We start from the raw sequence: 18,976 nt of genomic DNA, 5'->3' as shown, positions 1-18,976 counted from the left end.
GTCATGAAGATATTCATATTGCTATGTAACAAACCTTCTCTAACTGCCTTTATTCATCTGATTGCAGGGAAGCATTCAGCCCAGTGGGCTTTGGATGATGTTCTTATAGGAATGAATGACAGCTCTCAAACTGGATTTCAAGACAAATTTGATGGCTCTATAGATTTGCAAGCCAACTGGTATCGAATCCAAGGAGGTCAAGTTGATATTGACTGTCTCTCCATGGACACTGCTCTGATATTCACTGAAAACATAGGTATATATTATCACTAGATAAAAGGAGAATATTTGATTACCTAGAGGACTAAATTAACTAAAACTCAGGAGGAAACTTTCTAATGCAAAACTGTGCCTAATTACCCATGCTGAGGGTGGCTCTCAGGGAAAAAAAGGAAGTTTTATTGTCCTAAGACAACTTGGTCATCCTAGTGATGGTTTTTGTTGGAACTGTCTTTCACGGAACGTGAATGATATGAGTAAGGTTTCTTAAAAGAAGAGCAAAAAAAATCTATGAGAAGACATTCCTATGTTTCATACCTTGTAGACTTAAGACTCTGTGTTTAAAAAAAGATAGATGTTTGAAGTGATGGATATCCCAATAACCCAGACTTGATCATTGCATATTGTATAAAATGTATCAAAATATCACATGTAACCACAAAAATATGTACAACTGTAATATATCAGTATTTTAAAGATACTATGTTAGCCCTTTCCAAGGTGGTAATGCTTTTCAAATTAGCAGACTTCCATATTTCCAAATCTGTGGTAACCAAATAAAAACAGAAAACATAAGAAGAAAAGGCAAAGCACATATGGGGCATTAAAGATACGCCGTGATTTTTGTTTGCTATTGAAAATGTTTATTATAAGCATAAACACCAAATAAGAAAATGGCACACATGTATGCTATCATTACACTTTTTTTTTTTTTCAGGAAAACCTCGTTATGCTGAGACCTGGGATTTTCATGTGTCAGCATCTACCTTTCTGCAGTTTGAAATGAGCATGGGTTGTAGCAAGCCCTTCAGCAGCTCCCACAGTGTACAGCTCCAGTATTCTCTGAACAATGGCAAGGACTGGCATCTTGTCACCGAAGAGTGTGTTCCTCCAACCATTGGCTGTCTGCACTACACGGAAAGTTCAATTTATACCTCAGAAAGATTCCAGAATTGGAAGCGGATCACTGTCTACCTTCCACTCTCCACCATGTGAGAATTGTCATTTGGCTACATGTCAGAACGTTGGGTGCCTGTCACTTAATTTGAAAATAATTGTGATTCGGCCTAGGAATTCTATTATTCTTTCATGATAATTATGCATGGAAGTGCCAGGAAGAAAAAAAGTGCAGGGTGCTTTGGGTTGCAAGTTTTAAATGTGGCTAGAGAGCACCAAAAGTTTTACGAGGCTGAACTTTTCTGTTCTTTGCTAACATAAAGGCTGCCCACCAGATTCCATTTTTAAACTGTTGTAAAAATAAGTCTCTGCCCATAAACCAGACTGATACTTATTCACACTAAGCAGTATGTGAAATTACCACATATTGGAGAGTACCCTTAGTTTTTTTTTTTTCATCTCAGTACCACAATATGAACAAAAGGTTGGTTCCTTTGGAATGCTCATATTATTTTGCATCTGTCTTCCCCTCCCCGGCATTTCAGATCACATTCAAGAGTTGTACTGACTTACAGCAGGCTCCCACTTTTGTGGCGCAGGCATTTGGATCATTGGAGGATGTTTCTAGGAACTAACGGGTACTATGGGGACTGCTCCCCCCAGGATCCTTTCCTCTCCCTTCCTGTGCTCTGTTCTGAATGGCAGGTTGCGTTTCCCAGCCTCCTACCTCTGCTGTCAGACACTGGCAGGAGAAAGGAGGGGAGAAATAAGGGATAGATCAGGGTGTTCCTCCACCTTCTTTCTGCCTCAGCTGCATCTTGGCCAACTTCTGTGGCTCTGGCTCCCCTGGGTGGCCCTCCAGGTGACCCTGGTCCCTGGGCACCAACAGCAACACTTCCTCCCTGTGTCCCTCTAGTCTTAGACTCATAGTAAGTGGCCTCCTGACTTTGCTAAACTCTGGTTTCCTCGCTGCTTCTACTGGCTTCTCTGATCTGCCACTTTCTATACATCCAATTCCTTGCATTAATTTCTTTCTGTGTTAAGTATTTATAGTGGTTTCTGTTTTCCTGGTGCAAACCTGATCCAGAAATGTACAACCAAGTGGCAAGGGAAAATTCAGGAAGCCAAAACATTTTAGTATTTAGCCTAAAGTAGTTTCCTATGACTGCTAAAGCTTTAAATAGTGCTTAGTTGTAGCTCATTTACTCATTTTTTTTAATTCAACAAACACTTATTGAATATCTACAGTGTTTTAAGCACTCTGGTACTAAATGAATAAGCTGATGCCGGGATCCAAATATATTAAAGTCATGCATCACTTAACGATGGTGATACATCTGAGAAATGCATTGTTAGGCAATTCCATTGTTGTGTGAACAGCATAGAGTGAACTTACATAAACCTTCATGGTTTAGCCCATTACACACCTATGCTGTATGATATAACCTATTGCTCCTCAGCTACAAAGCTGTACAGCATTTTACTATACTAAATACTGTAAGCAATTGTAACATAATTCCAAGTGTTTGTATCTCTAAACATAGGAAACGTACAATAAAAATATGGTATAAAAGATTAAAAACTGGTACACTTGTACAGGGTATTTCCCATAAACAGAGCTTACAGGACTGGAAGTTGCTCTGGGTGAGTCAGTGAGTGAGTGGTGAGTGAATGTGAAGGCCTAGAATATTACTGTACACTACTATAGACTTCATAAACACTATGCACTTAGGCTCCACTAAATTTTAAAAAAGAATATTTTCTTTCTTCAATAATAAATTCACCTTACTATAACTTTTTCATTTTATAAACTTTTCTTAAACTTTTAGACTCTTTTGTGATAATACTTAGCTTAAAACACAAGCACATTGTACATCTGTACAAAAATGTTTTCTTTCTATATTCTATAAGCTTTTAATATTTTGAGAACTTTAACTTTTAAAACTTCTTTCTTAAAAACTAAGACACAAAAACACACATTATTAGCCTTGGCATACACAAGGTCAGAATCATCAAGATGTCAATCGACAATAAGAATTTTTTTCAGCTCCATTATAATCTTATGAGACCACTGTCATAAACGCAGTCCATCATCGACAGAAACGTCGTTACGCGGCACATCACTGTATTTAGGATAACAAACCTCTAAGCAGCTATTTATGCTATGAGATGATACCAGAGGAAGTACTCAGAGATATTATCGAAACACAGGAGCATACTACCTAACTCATTGGGGGAGAACTGGAGGGAGCTTTCTAAAGGAGTTGATGTCTCAGCTGCCTCTGAGTAGGGCTTATCCAGGAGAAGAGGGGAGCGAGAGGGCACTTGTGCTGGCGTAAGCCAAAACAAAATCCAGGAAGCCAGAAAAAGCATGAGTGGATGGGAAAATTCAAGGGTTCAGTGTTGCCAGAATATAATTGCAAGGTGAGAAGTAGGAGGTCTGGAGCCAGGAAAGAGGGCAGACAATGGAGGAACCATGTATGTCGTCATAAGTAGTTTGGTCTTGACAGTGCACGTGTAGGGGAACCACTGACAGGTGTTAAACAGTGGTGCTGTGATGAGGTTTCCATGTTAAAGCCACCATGCCGACAGCTGTGTCACATCCACAGAGAGTTTGTGTAGGGGAAACAGTACTACTTAGAATGGTGCTGCTGAAATTCTACTTCAAGTAGACTGTGTTCCACATTCCACATCATAGACAAACACACTCCTATGCAAACTTTTCCTAAGTCAGGGGCTGTTACTGTTGTTTGGTAAGTCTGCATCTCTTTCTGGATAAAGCAGTCTTGTGACCCAAGATACACCAAATAACAGACTGCAAATAAATAGAAAATATGAGAATGCATCACATCATTCTAGACCTCAGCTTTAGAAACCCAGGACCTCGAGAACCAAAGTGGAGTGCAGAAGTATCAAGGGCTTCCATTTACTCTCAGAAACCATTCCGGGACAGTAAAATAGAGACCTCACTGCCAGAATTTTGTAAGACTCCAACTTTTCCTCATGTTTATCACCTTCAGTCCCTCCCAGTACTGAATAGCAATAAGAGTCTGAAAGCAAAAACTAAAATTCTGCATATATTTCAAAAACAAAACAAGTGGATATTTCAAAATAACTTTTCCATTTCACACATGTGTTTGTAGAATCTTACATGAGAAAAAAAAAGTGAAATATATAAATAACATGCTTTCTACTCTCCTGTTGATGAGTCAAGAGAAAACAGCATTTCCTACTACTTAGTAGGAAGATAAAGTGCGTCAAGGAAGAGACAACTGGACTCTGGAGGAGGGCACTTTAAAGAGAAAAGGGAATTAAAATAAATGTCCTTGTGCTTTCAAGGTTGCTCGTCAAACCAATGGTGTGTTTTCTTTGGTTAGTTCTCCCAGGACCCGGTTCAGATGGATTCAGGCCAACTACACTGTGGGGGCTGATTCCTGGGCGATTGATAATGTTGTACTGGCCTCAGGGTGCCCTTGGATGTGCTCAGGACGAGGGATTTGTGATGCTGGACACTGTGTGTAAGTTAATAAAACTGGCAGTTTCTTTCTTTTCTAACGCAAAAATAAATATGGCTCTTTGAACTCGTGACAAATGTCTTTTCTCCACTCCCTCTCTTTCTTAGGTGTGACCGGGGCTTTGGTGGACCCTATTGTGTTCCTGTTGTTCCTCTGCCCTCGATTCTTAAAGACGATTTCAATGGGAACTTGCATCCTGACCTTTGGCCTGAAGTGTATGGTGCAGAGAGGGGGAATCTGAATGGTGAAACCATCAAATCTGGAACATCTCTAATTTTTAAAGGGGTCAGATACAGATAAGATTCTCCTTCCCAACATTACTACTAACATTGTCGTCTTCAGTCACTGCTCAACACAAATGCATTTCTGAATCTCTTCAAATGACATAATATTTAATGCATAGTTATTGACTTTTAGCCCAAACCCTGTTTCCTCTTCTGAGTGCAGTCACTTTTTCATGATCACTTGGGCATAAACTTCTTCCTCTGCTTTGGTGATCAGACCTTCCTTACTTCCTGCTGGAATTATATACATAAATTTATATGTATATAGTTTTTAGAATGTAAATTTCCATAATCTAAGATTTAATGTTACTAAATATTTAACTTGGAATATTTTCTGAATGACTTTATGAACAGTCTGTAGTTTTTCTTTTCTCTTTTCTTCTGCCCATAGAACCATTTGGTGACTTTAAGAAAACCAAATATTTGGCCGGGCGCGGTGGCTCACGCCTGTAATCCCAGCACTTTGGGAGGCCAAGGCGGGCAGATCACGAGGTCAGGAGATGGAGACCATCCTGGCTAACATGGTGAAACCCCGTCTCCACTAAAAATACAAAAAATTTGCCGGGCGTGGTGACAGGCACTTGTAGTCCCAACTACTCGGGAGGCTGAGGCAGGAGAATGGCGTGAACCCGGGAGGTGGAGGTTACAGTGAGCCAACGTCACACCACTGCACTCTAGCCTGGGTGACAGAGTGAGACTCCGTCTCAAAAAAAAAAAAAAAAAAAGAAAAGAAAACCAAATATTTAAGTCAAATAAAATAGCATTTTCAAACATCATCTTGTATTTCAGCCTAGATGTTCGGTTAGAGAGATGTTAAGCAATTATGTGACACTCTGTGCTAAGCTGGCACATCTTCATATGTGAATACATGCCACACCCATCTCTCTCAGCATGGGGAAATTGGCTAACCTAGGTGTGCAAATGAAGTCTTTGACAAAAACCTGCATGGGTTTCTGTACAACCCTAATGATTAACATCTAACACCTAGAAAATTAGATACCCTGGAACCTTTTCAATTATAGTTAATAGATGCCAGTTATCATCCTTGCTTGAATCCAAATTCTTCTCAAGTTTTGGATGAGAAAGAAAGCAATGCATAGTGCCTGAGAAAGATTTACAAGTCCCTGAGAGTTTTGAGGGACTGAAGAAATTGAGGTAGAACATTTCAGAGTGGAGACTCCTGGTTTTGGGAGCAGCAGGATTTGTTTTGTTTTGTCTTAACTAAGATATTAGTTCTCGTTACCACTAGCTCACATCTGACCCATTTGAATCAGTTGACAAGACTAAAAAGCAGAAGTCCTATAACTTTTTGTGATTGACAGATCTTTATCTGATAAATCTTTAAGTGGTAGAATTAACCTAGTCTTTTGATCCTCTAAACAAGGAAGATGCATGGTGTTTTGTATTTTCCCTTTAGCCATCCAAATGCAAGAGCAGCCAAGCATTGTATGTGTTAGACGTATTATCTATCAGCTCTGCAAGATGTAGAGAGGACGCAGCATGGGCCATTCAGTAGATTGCAGTGTGACCTAGAAAGTCATTCTTTCGCGAAAAAGGATATGATAGTCTCTTTTTAATGTTTACAGATTCAGGAATACTATCTACTATTAAAATAGCTTGTTTGTTACGAAAGAATTTCTCACATTTAGCACAAATGGATCACTGAACCTGAAAAAGGATGAGAAAACACATCTGTGTGAACTAGAATGTATGTGGCAGCAGAGTTTGACAGTTCTGCTGTATAAATATCAATACAAAATGCTAACCTATAAACAAATATTGCAAATATAAAAGAAAGATACTTTCAGTTTACAAATCATGCCCACTTTCAATAAAATTGCTCCTACAAAATACAGAGTAAAATAGGTCCCTTTATGAGTGTCTTGTATTGACGCATGGGAACAATTTTATACTTGCATTCCATAATCAAGGGGAAAGAGTAATCCTATTTCTATATTTTGATGTTAGCAAGGGATATTTATTCCCTGAATCTGTCAACTATCTACCTCAAAGCTTTTTCATTACAATCTGAAGAAGGGACCTTTCCTCTGAACCTCAACTTCCACATAGCATTGAGCTCTAAAAGAATCCAACACTTAGCCAGGCACAGTGGTGCACATCTCTAGTCCCAGCTACAGTGGGGGCTGAGGTGGGAGGATCATTTGAGGCCAGGAGTTCGAGTCTCTAGTGAGCTATGATAACATTTATAAATAGCCACTGGGAAACAGAGCAAGACTCTGTCTCTTAAAAAAAAACAAAATCCAAGGCTTTATGCAAGTGTATAAGGAAGAGGGTAAAGACATTAAGACATGAAGAAATGAAGAAGACGCATGGGTTAGGGATCATGGACTGAGCAGAGCAGTGAATTACTAGGCATAAAAGAAAAAACAAAGACTAGAAATATGAGGCTTTTACATGGCAACCTGTTGTGGAAGTATGAATCTGTGCTTTGTGAAGTTATGAGATAGGTTAAATGCACTTGCGTTTTTATTACAACATCAAATAATTTTCAAATTCTACCTTTGGCATTATCTGGATATTTTTCTCCCCAAACCAAAAGATAGTTTAATAAACAAAACACTGGTATCTTATAAAGGATAAACATTTTAGAATATGACATATCTGGGTTCAAATCCTACCATCACCACTTACAAACTATGTAATCTTGAGGAAGTTACTTTCCCTCCCTGAGTTTTAGTTTCCTTATCTGCAACATGAGAATAACATTTTTCTCTTAGTAGTGCTAGGTGCTTTAAATGAGTAAAGTGTCTATCTTAGCACCCAGCATGTATAGGCACTCAACATATGGTTGCTATTGTGGAATTTGCTCTACTTACATTTTTTTTTCAGCTATTGAGCAATGTGATCTATAATATATATGATGAAGAAGAGGAAAAATGTTCTCTTTTAGCTAAAATTACATTTGGCATTTGTTAGTTGATGAGAAATCAGTTGATAGTGTCCACTTATTATCACACAGCCATGCATCTGTTAAGAGTCACGTCATTCAGAAGTTGCAGCTGAAAAACTAAAAGACCTGTTTGGACCTTAGGCTATTTGCATAGTGAAATTCTGTTTTACTGGCTGTCACTGCAATCCTATGTACCCATGAAGAAAAGAACCTTTCGAGTTGTCAATCCTAGGCAACCAGAAGTAGTTAAATTAGCAGAAAAAATTATGAAAGCTAATGTGGTCTCTTTCCTTGTTCATTGACTTCTCTGCATGAATGCTTACAGCCTGAGCATCAGGCCTTGTCTTAGTTATGCCTTATTTAACTTGACCCACTGAGGGGTGGTGGTGTGTCCACCTGAATGAGAGCCCCTGGGGCTATCAGAGTGAGCAAAGGAGTAGTAAGTTCCTAAGACTCCTTGGAACCCTGAGAAAGTTACCTATTAGTTCCCATCTTCCAGCGGGAGCACTTGGCACATATTCCATCTGCTTCCTCGTTACTCCTCTCATAACATGCTGTGATCAAAGGAGTCTATTTTTTTAAAAGGCCTGTAGATATGGAATGCTATCATTTTTGCACCACTTTTTAGAAGAGTCACAGAAAAGTATGATTTAGAGTTGAAACAATGAAACTGTGTCATTCAGGCACAGGATATGAAGCCATTTAGAGAGGGGAAACAAGGATCATCCCATATTTCCTTTTAAACTAGGCAAAATTTGCTTCTTAATCATGATATGTATTTATTACTCGGCTAATGCAAGTTAGGTGTATAAAATCAAAGGGACACAATTTTGCAAGTGAAAAAAAGAGTTGCTTAACATATATGTTTTTATTTTCAGGAAGGAATAAGGATGCTTATTTCAAGAGATCTGGATTGTGCAAATACGATGTATGTCCAGTTTTCACTTAGATTTATAGCAAAAGGTAAGTACGAATTCATTATTTTCCTTCAAGAGAATTCTCCCCTGTACAATTCCTTTTCCACAAAAAATCACAGATTTAAGGCCCATAAGTTTTGTTATATGGAAGAGCTAACATACATTGGTACACATAAATGTTTACAAGTATTTTTCTTTAAGTTTATTTTAATATAAGGGGGGGAATACTGATTTTAAATAATTTCATATAGCTATAATCCTATTAGTTCTATGGTAGTTAAATTTATCATCATGCCCCTGAGTCTTTCCACCACTACTTTCTAACTAAAAGAAATCTAAATTTTAAAATGTTTAACTTGTGAAAAATGTGGTTTTTCTTTTACAGATATGAATCCAAAAAAAAGCCTATTCTTAGTCATTGACTTTTCATATTAACTAAATGATTTTCTTGAACAAATTGATGGTAGATATAATACATATTCAAGTAGTTTTTCTGTTTATATCCTGAGATTTAAATGTTTGACCCTTTGTAAAACCGTGATGCCTGTAGAATCAAAATGTTTTGATGTAAAGTTTCCTAAATACAGAAAGATGTCTGTGCATATCTCAGAGAAAAAGAGAGGTATTATTGTGTGCACATCCAAGGTTTGGTGTGTATTTTGAGATATACAGAAAGCCCAACCTGTCATCCCCTTAAGTTGCTTCTGAAGTATTTGGACTATAAAGCCTCCATATAAACTATAAAACATAAGTTCACGTATGCATTGATGCCTAAAGATTCAGCCAACAACATACCATTTCCCCATTTTTATCACAATATGTTTTGTACCTGTGTTATCTTCTTCCTAGGTACCCCAGAGAGATCTCACTCTATTCTATTACAATTCTCCATCAATGGAGGAATCACTTGGCACCTGATGGATGAATTTTACTTTCCTCAAACAACCAATATACTTTTCATCAATGTTCCCTTGCCATATACTGCCCAAACCAATGCTACAAGATTCAGACTCTGGCAACCTTATAATAATGGTAAAAATGCATGTGTTCTCCTGTGATCAAAACTGACAGTGGCATGTTAACACATTTGTTTCTAAGGTGTGGAGGTAGTGTTTGTGAACTGAGCAGCTTAACTGTCCACAGCACACACATTGTACATGCTTCACTTTTGACAAGTGTATTAGTCCGTTTTCATGCTGCTGATAAAGACATGCCCAGATTGGGAAGAAAAAGAGGTTTAATTGGACTTACAGTTCCACATGGCTGGGGAGGCCTCAGAATCATGGTGGGAGGTGAAAGCCATGTCTTACATGGTGGCAGCAAGAGAAAATAAGGAAGATGCAAAAGCGGAAACCCCTGATAAACCCATCAGATCTCATCAGACTTACTACCACGAGAACATTATGGAGGAAACTGCTCTCATGATTCCAATTATCTCCCACTTGGTCCCTTCCACAATACATGGGAATTATGGGAGTACAATTCAAAATGAGATTTGGGTGGGGACACAGAGCCAAACCATATCAACAAGTCTCAATAAATAGTTAAATATTTAACATATATATATGTGTATATAATCTCTTCCTATTTGACTGTAGGTTCTCCTGTTAATGTAAATATAGCTGAATTCTGTTACAGAGCTAAAGCTTTATAAAATAATCCAGCATTATCATTAGGCACTCATCAATTGTAATGACATTTTTGTTGCATTTATTTGGGAATACATAGTTCTTCTGATTGTGGCGTTTCATTAGTGAAATAGAACACTATTGCAAAATGCCATGATGAAGTGAGAGGGACTTAGACCAAGCAGATAGTGCTATAGATAAAATATTCTTATCACATACACTTGCTTCAGTGATAAGTTAAAGTGAATGTATAATTTAATAGCATTTCAAATGGTTACAGAAAATGATTCTACAAATTGGTAATGTTTTGTTGCTTCCTATATTTCTATTAACTGCTGATTATAAAGGACCAGACTTTACCAAGTCATGCATATAATCTCCTAAATAAATATGGAGATGCCACATTAAGCAGCAGATTCTTTGCAGAGGTAACACAAAAATGGAAAAGGCAAAGGTTCTCCCTTCTCTAAAATTTAACCTATTTCGTTAACAATTAATAAGTTAAAAATAAAACATAAAACAAAATTTTTAATTTATTGTGAAACATATACATACATCTTGTCACTGAATAAAAGTCCAAAAAAGGAATGTGCCAGGTGCGGTGGCTCACAACTGTAATCCCAGCACTTAGGGAGGCCGAGGCAGGTGGATCACCTGAGGTCAGGAGTTTGAGACCAGCCTGGCCAACATGGTGAAACCCCATCTGTACAAAAATACAAAAAAATTAGCTGGGCGTGGTGGCACACACCTGTAATCCCAACTACTCGGGAGTCTGTGGCAGGAGAATCGCTTGAACCCGGGAGGCAGAGGTTGGAGTGAGCCAGATGGCACCACTGCACTCCAGCCTGGGTGACAGAGGGATTGCTGCCTTCATACTATGTTTGGAATGCTCATCTAATGTTTTTTCATTGATTCCACCAACCACTTTCTAAACAAGAAGAGGAAAGAATGTGACTAAAATTAGAATAGTGATAGGATTAGAGATAGAGACCTGTGATTTCATTCAAAGCATCAGGTTTGTTCTACAGGCTCCTATTTACAGTTCCTTTTTAAAAATGTTCTGTAAGAATTGTACTAAAGTAGAAATCAGTGAAGAAGCAACCTAGGGAATCTTGACATTTCTGCTTGGCATGGACTTATCACCTTGTTTCAAGGTCAGTCCAAACAGTGCTTTACAAAAGCAGCCTGGTGTTTGCCCTTCTTATCTACTCTATAACATATTCCTTAAACACCTGGTCTAAATCACTGAATCAAATCCTATAGCAGTAAAAAGAATGATTTCCCTTGTTTCCTATATATTCCCACAGTATCTCCAGATCAACATAGAAGACTTGAAAAACATTAAGATAACATGGAGTATTATTGATCAGAGAATATTTTTCTTCTTTGTTAAATAAACAAATAAATACAATTGTGTATCAGGGCATTCTTTTAATGGCCACAGTCCTTCAGCCTGACTCAAGTATGGGTTGACCCTAAAAAGTCATGAATTGCTCCCTGAATAGACTGGTTAGTGTACCTTGGTTCTAAGTCCACTAACTGACCACCCATTCTCACAGATTCCCCTAAACCACTAAAACACAACTCAAAACCCACTCTTGCCAGGGGAGGGTTCATAGCACTGCTATTATTTGAAGGACAGCATGCTTTCACGTACATGATATACAAAGCATTATCACAGCTTTCTGAAATTAACAAGGCAGTTCCATGCTATATCGATTTAATATGGTTGCAAGCTTAATTTTTTCGTTTTTTTTTTTTTTTTTTTTTTTTTTTTTGAGACAGCGTCTTGTTCTGCTGCCCAGGCTGGAGTGCAGTGGTGAGACCTTGGCTCACTGCAACCTCCACCTCCCAGGCTCAACCGTCCTCCCCCACAGCCTCCTGAGTAGCTGGGACTACAGGCACGCACCACCACGCCCAGCTAATTTTTTTGGTTATTTGTTTGTTTGTTTGTTTTTTGTGGAGACAGAGTTTTGCCATATTGCCCAGGCTCAGGCAATCCGCCCACCTTGGGCTCCCAAAGTGCTGGGATTACAGGCGTGAGCCACTGCACCTGGCCAATTTTAATCACTGACAATATACTGTTATGTACTTTATGGGGTTTTTTTTCCCCTAGAAAGCATATGGATTTGGCGGGGGGGTGGTTTGTGTGGTTCTTTTTTGAGACATGGTCTTGCTCTCTTACCCAGGCTGGAGTGCCGTGGCATGATCACAGCTCACTATAACCTCAAACTCCTGGACCCAAGCAGTCCTCCCACCTCAGCCTCCTGAGTAGCTAGGACTACAGGCATGTGCAACCACACCTGGCTAATTTTTTTTATTTTTTGTAGAGATAAGCCCTTACTATGTTGTCCAGGCTGGTCTTGAACTCCTGGGCTCAAAAAAATCATCCTGTAGAAGGCATATGTTTAACTTATTGTTACTGAGTTGCTTTTGTCCTTTGCTTTCTTTCAATGGGCAAAAGTGTTCATTTGATTTTCATAACTGGAAAAACTTGCTTTATCCAAAAACGCCTTAGGTAAGAAAGAAGAAATCTGGATTGTTGACGACTTCATTATCGATGGAAATAATTTAAACAACCCCATGATGCTCCTGGATACATTTGACTTTGGGCCCAGAGAAGACAATTGGTTTTTCTATCCTGGTGGTAACATTGGTCTTTATTGTCCATATTCTTCAAAGGGGGCACCGTAAGTATTTAATTAAGAATCTAAACATGAAACCACTCTTGCATACAAATCATGATGAACTTTTGCCTAAATGGGTTCCTGGTTGTTTACCTGTGTAACAGGGAAGAAGATTCAGCTATGGTGTTTGTTTCCAATGAAGTTGGTGAGCATTCCATTACCACCCGTGACCTCAATGTGAATGAGAACACCATCATACAATTTGAGGTACTTGACTTTGTTCTAGAATAAATGCTTTCAATTTTATATTGAACAAAACCTGGGAAAGAGGAGGAAAATCTCAGATGATTTCATGCATTATGACCTCCCATTTTTGTGCAAGGATGTAAGAGGTTTTGGCATCATCATTTACCTTTATTAACAGAGTCAATTGTCATACTAAGGTTTATTTCTGAATTCTTATCCTTTATGACGTAGCTTCCCCACCTGCTACAATGGGAAGTTGAAATATTTTAAACATTTTAAAAATGAAAAGGCTCATACTATTCTTGTATTATATTTCCACACTTTTTATGTGAAACTTAAAATTTCTTAGGGACCAGGTCAAATGTAACTATAGTCTATGCCATGCTAGTATATTTATATAATATTTATCATGATGTTATTAATTTTACAGATAATACTACACTGTTTTATAACTTCAAATATATTTGCTCTGTGTATTTTATTAATATTTATGCACTCCTTATATTTGTCAAGAGAGCAAATTAATAATTAACATAAAAATATTTACATATTTCAAAACCTTAAATAAAATCAGCAGAACCAAAGGTACATTATACCGGCGTTTTAGAATATTAACTTTTCAGAATATTTTTTCATAGCTGATAAAAGATGACATCTTTAGCCCATTTAAGAGTTCCATTATCAGCCGGGCGCGATGGCTCCCACCTGTAATCCCAGGACTTTGGGAGGCCAAGGCGGGCAGATCATGAGGTCAGGAGTTCAAGACCAGCCTGACCAACATGGTGAAACCCCGTCTCTACTAAAAAATACAAAAATTAGCCGGGTGTGGTGGTGCACACCTGTAATCCCAGCTGCTCAGGAGGCTGAGGCAGGGGCATTGCTTGAACCTGGGAGGTGAAGGCTGCAGTGAGCCGAGATCACGCCACTATACTCCAGCCTGGGTGACAAAGTGAGACTCCATCTCCAAAAAAAAAAAAAAAGAATTCAGGTAGAAACAAGCGCCTATAGGTGAAAGTTTATCAAATGTCAATAGTTACTCATCAGAAGGTAAAAGGTATGTAAGTTCACATACCTACACACACATAATATGTATAGTATATTTATTGATATATAACTATAGATGGCTATATGTAACTATATATATCAATAACTGGTTGCTATGCTTTGATGGCATGATAGTAAGAAAATGTTAATCTCCATTGGAAAGGGGACAATTTTTATAGAAAGAATTGCATGTATTTATTCAGTTTATTTTAATGCACTTGAAAGCATGGAAAAAGGAAGGGAAAGCCATTGTTTCCCTAATGGCTAAAAAGGTCTTTACATAAAGACAGAATACACTGGTGGATACCAGGGCAGGGAGGGGAAGGATGTGGGAAGAAGTAGGTGAAAGGAGACAAGCTTGCAGTTATGTAGGATGAATAAGTCTAGAGATCCAATGTACAGCATGAAGACCATAGTTAATAATATAATATTGTATGCTGAAAACGTGTTAAGAGAATAGATTTGAGGTGCTCTTACCACACACACAAAAGGTAACTATGGAAGGTGATAGATAGGTTAATTTGCTTGGCCATAGTAATTATTTCACTTTGTATATTATATCAAAACAGTATGGGTACACCTTAAGTATATATAATTTTAAAAAGATCTTTCCCTGTGCCAGGGAAATGATGACAATGTTTGTATTCTCTTTTGGTATTGAATATGCATTGAAGATTCATGCGTAAAACCCTTGGGATTATTTGGAAGGTGTCACAAGAAGGAAAATAGAAGGTATTCTACCTAGTAGATGGGGCAGGGGAAGCTAACAGGGTTAGGGAAACAGTCTTTTCACTATGATGTGCTTGGCTTGGCTAGGAAAATGGGCCAAAGATAAAATTTGGAATTGTCCCAGCCTCTGCCTTATCCACTTCCTGCTTTTTATAAAATGAAGGGAAATAAATTTTTCATGAGGCCCTTTGAGGTTCTTTATGAAAAATTATAATTTAAAGGTAATATACAATATGACTCAGTTAGGCAAAACATAATTTTATAGTGTTAAATATTTCAACAAAACAGTTCCCAGGAAAATGGACCCTAGAAAATAATGAAGTGGTGAATCATTTCAAGGCTTGTTGCTCTGAGGTAATTTGTATCGTTTTTTCTTCATCCCAAGATCAATGTCGGCTGCTCGACTGATAGCTCATCCGCGGATCCAGTGAGACTGGAATTTTCAAGGGACTTCGGGGCGACCTGGCACCTGCTGCTGCCCCTCTGCTACCACAGCAGCAGCCACGTCAGCTCCTTATGCTCCACCGAGCACCACCCCAGCAGCACCTACTACGCGGGAACCATGCAGGGCTGGAGGAGGGAGGTCGTGCACTTTGGGAAGCTGCACCTTTGTGGGTGAGGACCCGCTGCTTGCCGCCACATTTGTTTCTCGTTTGACAGTTTATTCCTGAAGTCGTCATTCACTTGCCACTTTATCACGGGGAAATTTCCACCTGACATTTCTTCCTCAGTTGTCCAGGAAGCAGATCAGTGGCTATTTAAAATGTAGAACACTGAGCTGACATAACTACTAATTTCTAGTTTGAAGGTAGATTTTAACAGCACACCGTGGGCTGCACCCTGTAGTGGGGTTCATATCCTTGTGAATGTCTCTTAGATCAGTTAGAACGCAACAAAAATAGGGTTTTCCCCTAATGCTGTGACGTTCCTCTGCCTACTCCCACCTCACGATATAAATGCAGCTAGAATATTATGACTTTCAAACATCTGCCTATATGTCTTATGCAGGGAGAGTGTACATAGGGAGCATAGAAGCCCACAGAATATTTCTGGTGTCTCATTAAAAAAAAAAAAAAGGCTAGCACGTTGCCCCCAGGCATCTCTACTTTTCCAACCTCTCTGAGCATTCTTGTTACATATATTTGACTCTTCTGCTGAAAAACAACTTAGAGATAAAGGACTTCACCCCCAACAGAAATGAAATGAAAAGTATATTTCAAAAAATAAAACTAATACTAAAAGTGAAGAAAGAGAGGAAGTCAACAAAGCAGTCTGCCTCCAAATTTCTGTCTTTTCTCTCAGAATAAAGAATGTTTTCTTTCAGAGTATGTCAAAAAAAGAAGAAAGTACTAATATCATACTTTCAAGATGGAAATAGATTTATATTCCTGATGTGAAACTGAGCATAATTAGAAGTCTTGAGTCTTCAAACAAGACTACTAATACCTAGTACTTTTCCAAAAGGGTGAAAGTGAATTTTTTAAAGTCTGCATCTCTTTGAACATAGATCTATCCACTCATTATATTGTCAGCATAACTGTTATAAATTGATTGCTAAGGATTTTAATATTTTGGGTTGTTGAATATATCATTTACTAATCCTTGTGATTATGCCAGGATATGATTCTAATAGGAAATCCAACTATCTTTTTAAAAACAAGCATTACTAAGCAAAATGTCCTCAAAGTTCTTTAGAACTGACAGCCAGAGGAGGCAAAGAGTGTCTCTGGAGATTGTAGGAATAGATGGAGCTAATGACACAGCCAGCACAACCAGAAAGCTACCATTGGTTGGGGGGAGCTTGTCTTTAGAAGAATCTGACAGGGGAAAATAAGCCAGGAAAAAGTTTTTATTCAAAATAGTTGTATTACTTAAGATCGTATGTTGCAAGAAATATAAAGAGGCTTACCAAAAAGGTGAAAGAACTTATTGGAAAGATACTGGGGAATTTCATGGACTTCACTCAGAAAGTGTGGGGAACTTAGCAACAGAAGTTTGTGATCCTTGTTTTTATAGTGCTCACTTTAACATCACTCAGCAAACTAGAGCTTTCATTGCCTGGAGCTCTTAATTCCAAATTTCCAAATCTGAACCTATCAGCTGTAGCCTGAAAGCTAGGTGTTCCAAGAGAAGCATAGCTGTTGAAAGACCATGCCTATGAGCAGGACAGGCAAGGGAAAGGCCTAGATAGCTTAGGCACTGCTGTGGTCTGAATTGTTGTTGAAATTCACATGTCTCAATTCATACCCCTGAAGGTAATGGAATAAGGAGATGGGGCATTTTAGGGGGCGATTAGTTCATGAAAGTGGAGCCCTCATGATTGGCATCAGTGCCCTTATAAAAGAGACCCCAGTAGACTGCCTTGCCTCTTCCACCATGTGAGGACCCAGCAGGAAGGCACCATCCATAAACCACAAGTGAGCCCTCAGCAGACACTGATGTGCTGGCTCCTTGATCTTGGACTTCCCAGCCTCCAGAAGTGTGAGAAATAAATTTCTGTTATTTATAAGCCACCCGATTTATGGTATTTTGTTACAGCAGCCTGAATGGAGTAACACAGGCTTCTAGATACAGAGCAGTCTGCCGAACTCCCTCAGGGTATTACGGAAAAACACTAGGTTTTCTGTTTAATGGACCTCCAGTTTCCTCCAATTATCCAGCTAAGAATTAGATTAAATAGAAAACCACCCTAAAGATAGATTGTAGGTTATGATTTTAGGTTGTTTTGCCAACTGAGACTTGCTTCAGCAAGTTCCCACGTGGAAAAATCCCATCTAAAGGTGTATGAAATAAGATGGCAAAGATCTGCCAGTCAGAGGCACTGAGTGAAGACGCTCATGCCAGGGGAGTGCTCCAGCATCACAGAGACCACCTCGCCCAGTGTTGGTAATGCCCACTGTGCTGTGCTTCCACGTAAGGCATGACAATATAATTTGGAAATATCAACAAGAGAATTGCAGACATCTGTATTTTCACCCACTAGTACAAAGCCACTTACAAAACACAATACTATAATAGTGTACAGAATCTAGACTGTCACATTATTTGCATTCCGTGTCATTTTTATTTCTCTGAAAAGAAAGTAAATGTATCAAGGAGGCATGCATGCCTGTTTTCAGAATGGTATAAATGCACCTTTCAAACTGCCTTCAACCATTTCTGTGAGGAGAAAACTTTGCCTTAGGGTGTTGTCTACTCCTTGTTTCAGGAAAAGAATTAGCACTCTTCTTAACACCCATGCAGGCATGAATGGCTGGAAGGCAAAAGTTAAATTTTCTCCAACTCAGTGAACCATCCCTTGGTTGGTATTCAACATGGTACATAGTAATGGCACAAGTGCTGGATGCTAAATATATATATATACACACACACAAAAATCCATGTTTAAAATACTTTTTTCTGTGCATTTGTTGGATACTAGATACACACAAAAAGTGTATTCAATGTTCTCAGGTGCAAAATAGTCAAATTTTGTTGCCTCTACATATATAGTCCATTTACATGCAAAGAATAACTATGAGCTTTCATCTAATTTTATTCATATCACCTTGTGTCCTTTTAGAGTCCTTTTGTCTTTAAAAGTTCCTAATTGTTTTTGCTTTATGCAGCTTCGTAATGAGTCAGCCAGAACCCCTATTTAATGAAAGCAATGTTGTGTGCTTGAAATTTTAAGTTTATGTTTAAAAAACAGATCCTTTTGAATACAACTGGCTTAGAAGAACAGATGTTGACATTCACCAAGGAGGGTGGCAGTGAGAAATTTTCAAAATAAGATTTCAGCAGAAGGGAACCTCAGTGAAACCAGACCCTTCAGTCCATTTATCATAGTGCTTGCAGTTTCTGTGTCAAGGCAGGTGAACAATAATAAATATCCAACTAAGGTGGTTCATTTGTATTCAGAACATTTGAATAAATAAGTTCAAAAACATCCTTGTAGGCTTTTGTTCAAAGGAAAACTC

At 38.4% G+C, this 18,976-nt stretch overlaps 1 protein-coding gene across 1 annotated transcript in view; it reads left to right on the top strand.

Moving 5' to 3' along the window:
* RELN (reelin) overlaps window positions 1–18,976 on the top strand; it is a 510,458-nt gene that overhangs the window by 416,282 nt on the left and 75,200 nt on the right. Inside the window, exons 33-41 of the mRNA XM_028846151.2 lie at window positions 68–256; window positions 938–1,211; window positions 4,494–4,634; window positions 4,739–4,916; window positions 8,705–8,789; window positions 9,593–9,775; window positions 12,890–13,061; window positions 13,163–13,265; window positions 15,403–15,632. Of these exons, the coding sequence (XP_028701984.2) occupies window positions 68–256; window positions 938–1,211; window positions 4,494–4,634; window positions 4,739–4,916; window positions 8,705–8,789; window positions 9,593–9,775; window positions 12,890–13,061; window positions 13,163–13,265; window positions 15,403–15,632 (1,555 nt within the window). The remainder of the gene's footprint in view (window positions 1–67; window positions 257–937; window positions 1,212–4,493; window positions 4,635–4,738; window positions 4,917–8,704; window positions 8,790–9,592; window positions 9,776–12,889; window positions 13,062–13,162; window positions 13,266–15,402; window positions 15,633–18,976) is intronic.

This window comes from Macaca mulatta, chromosome 3 (genome assembly GCF_049350105.2).
Source record: "Macaca mulatta isolate MMU2019108-1 chromosome 3, T2T-MMU8v2.0, whole genome shotgun sequence".
NCBI lineage: Eukaryota > Metazoa > Chordata > Mammalia > Primates > Cercopithecidae > Macaca > Macaca mulatta.
The sequence above is the reverse complement of the archived record's forward strand: the minus strand, read 5'-3'. Positions and strand labels throughout refer to the sequence as shown.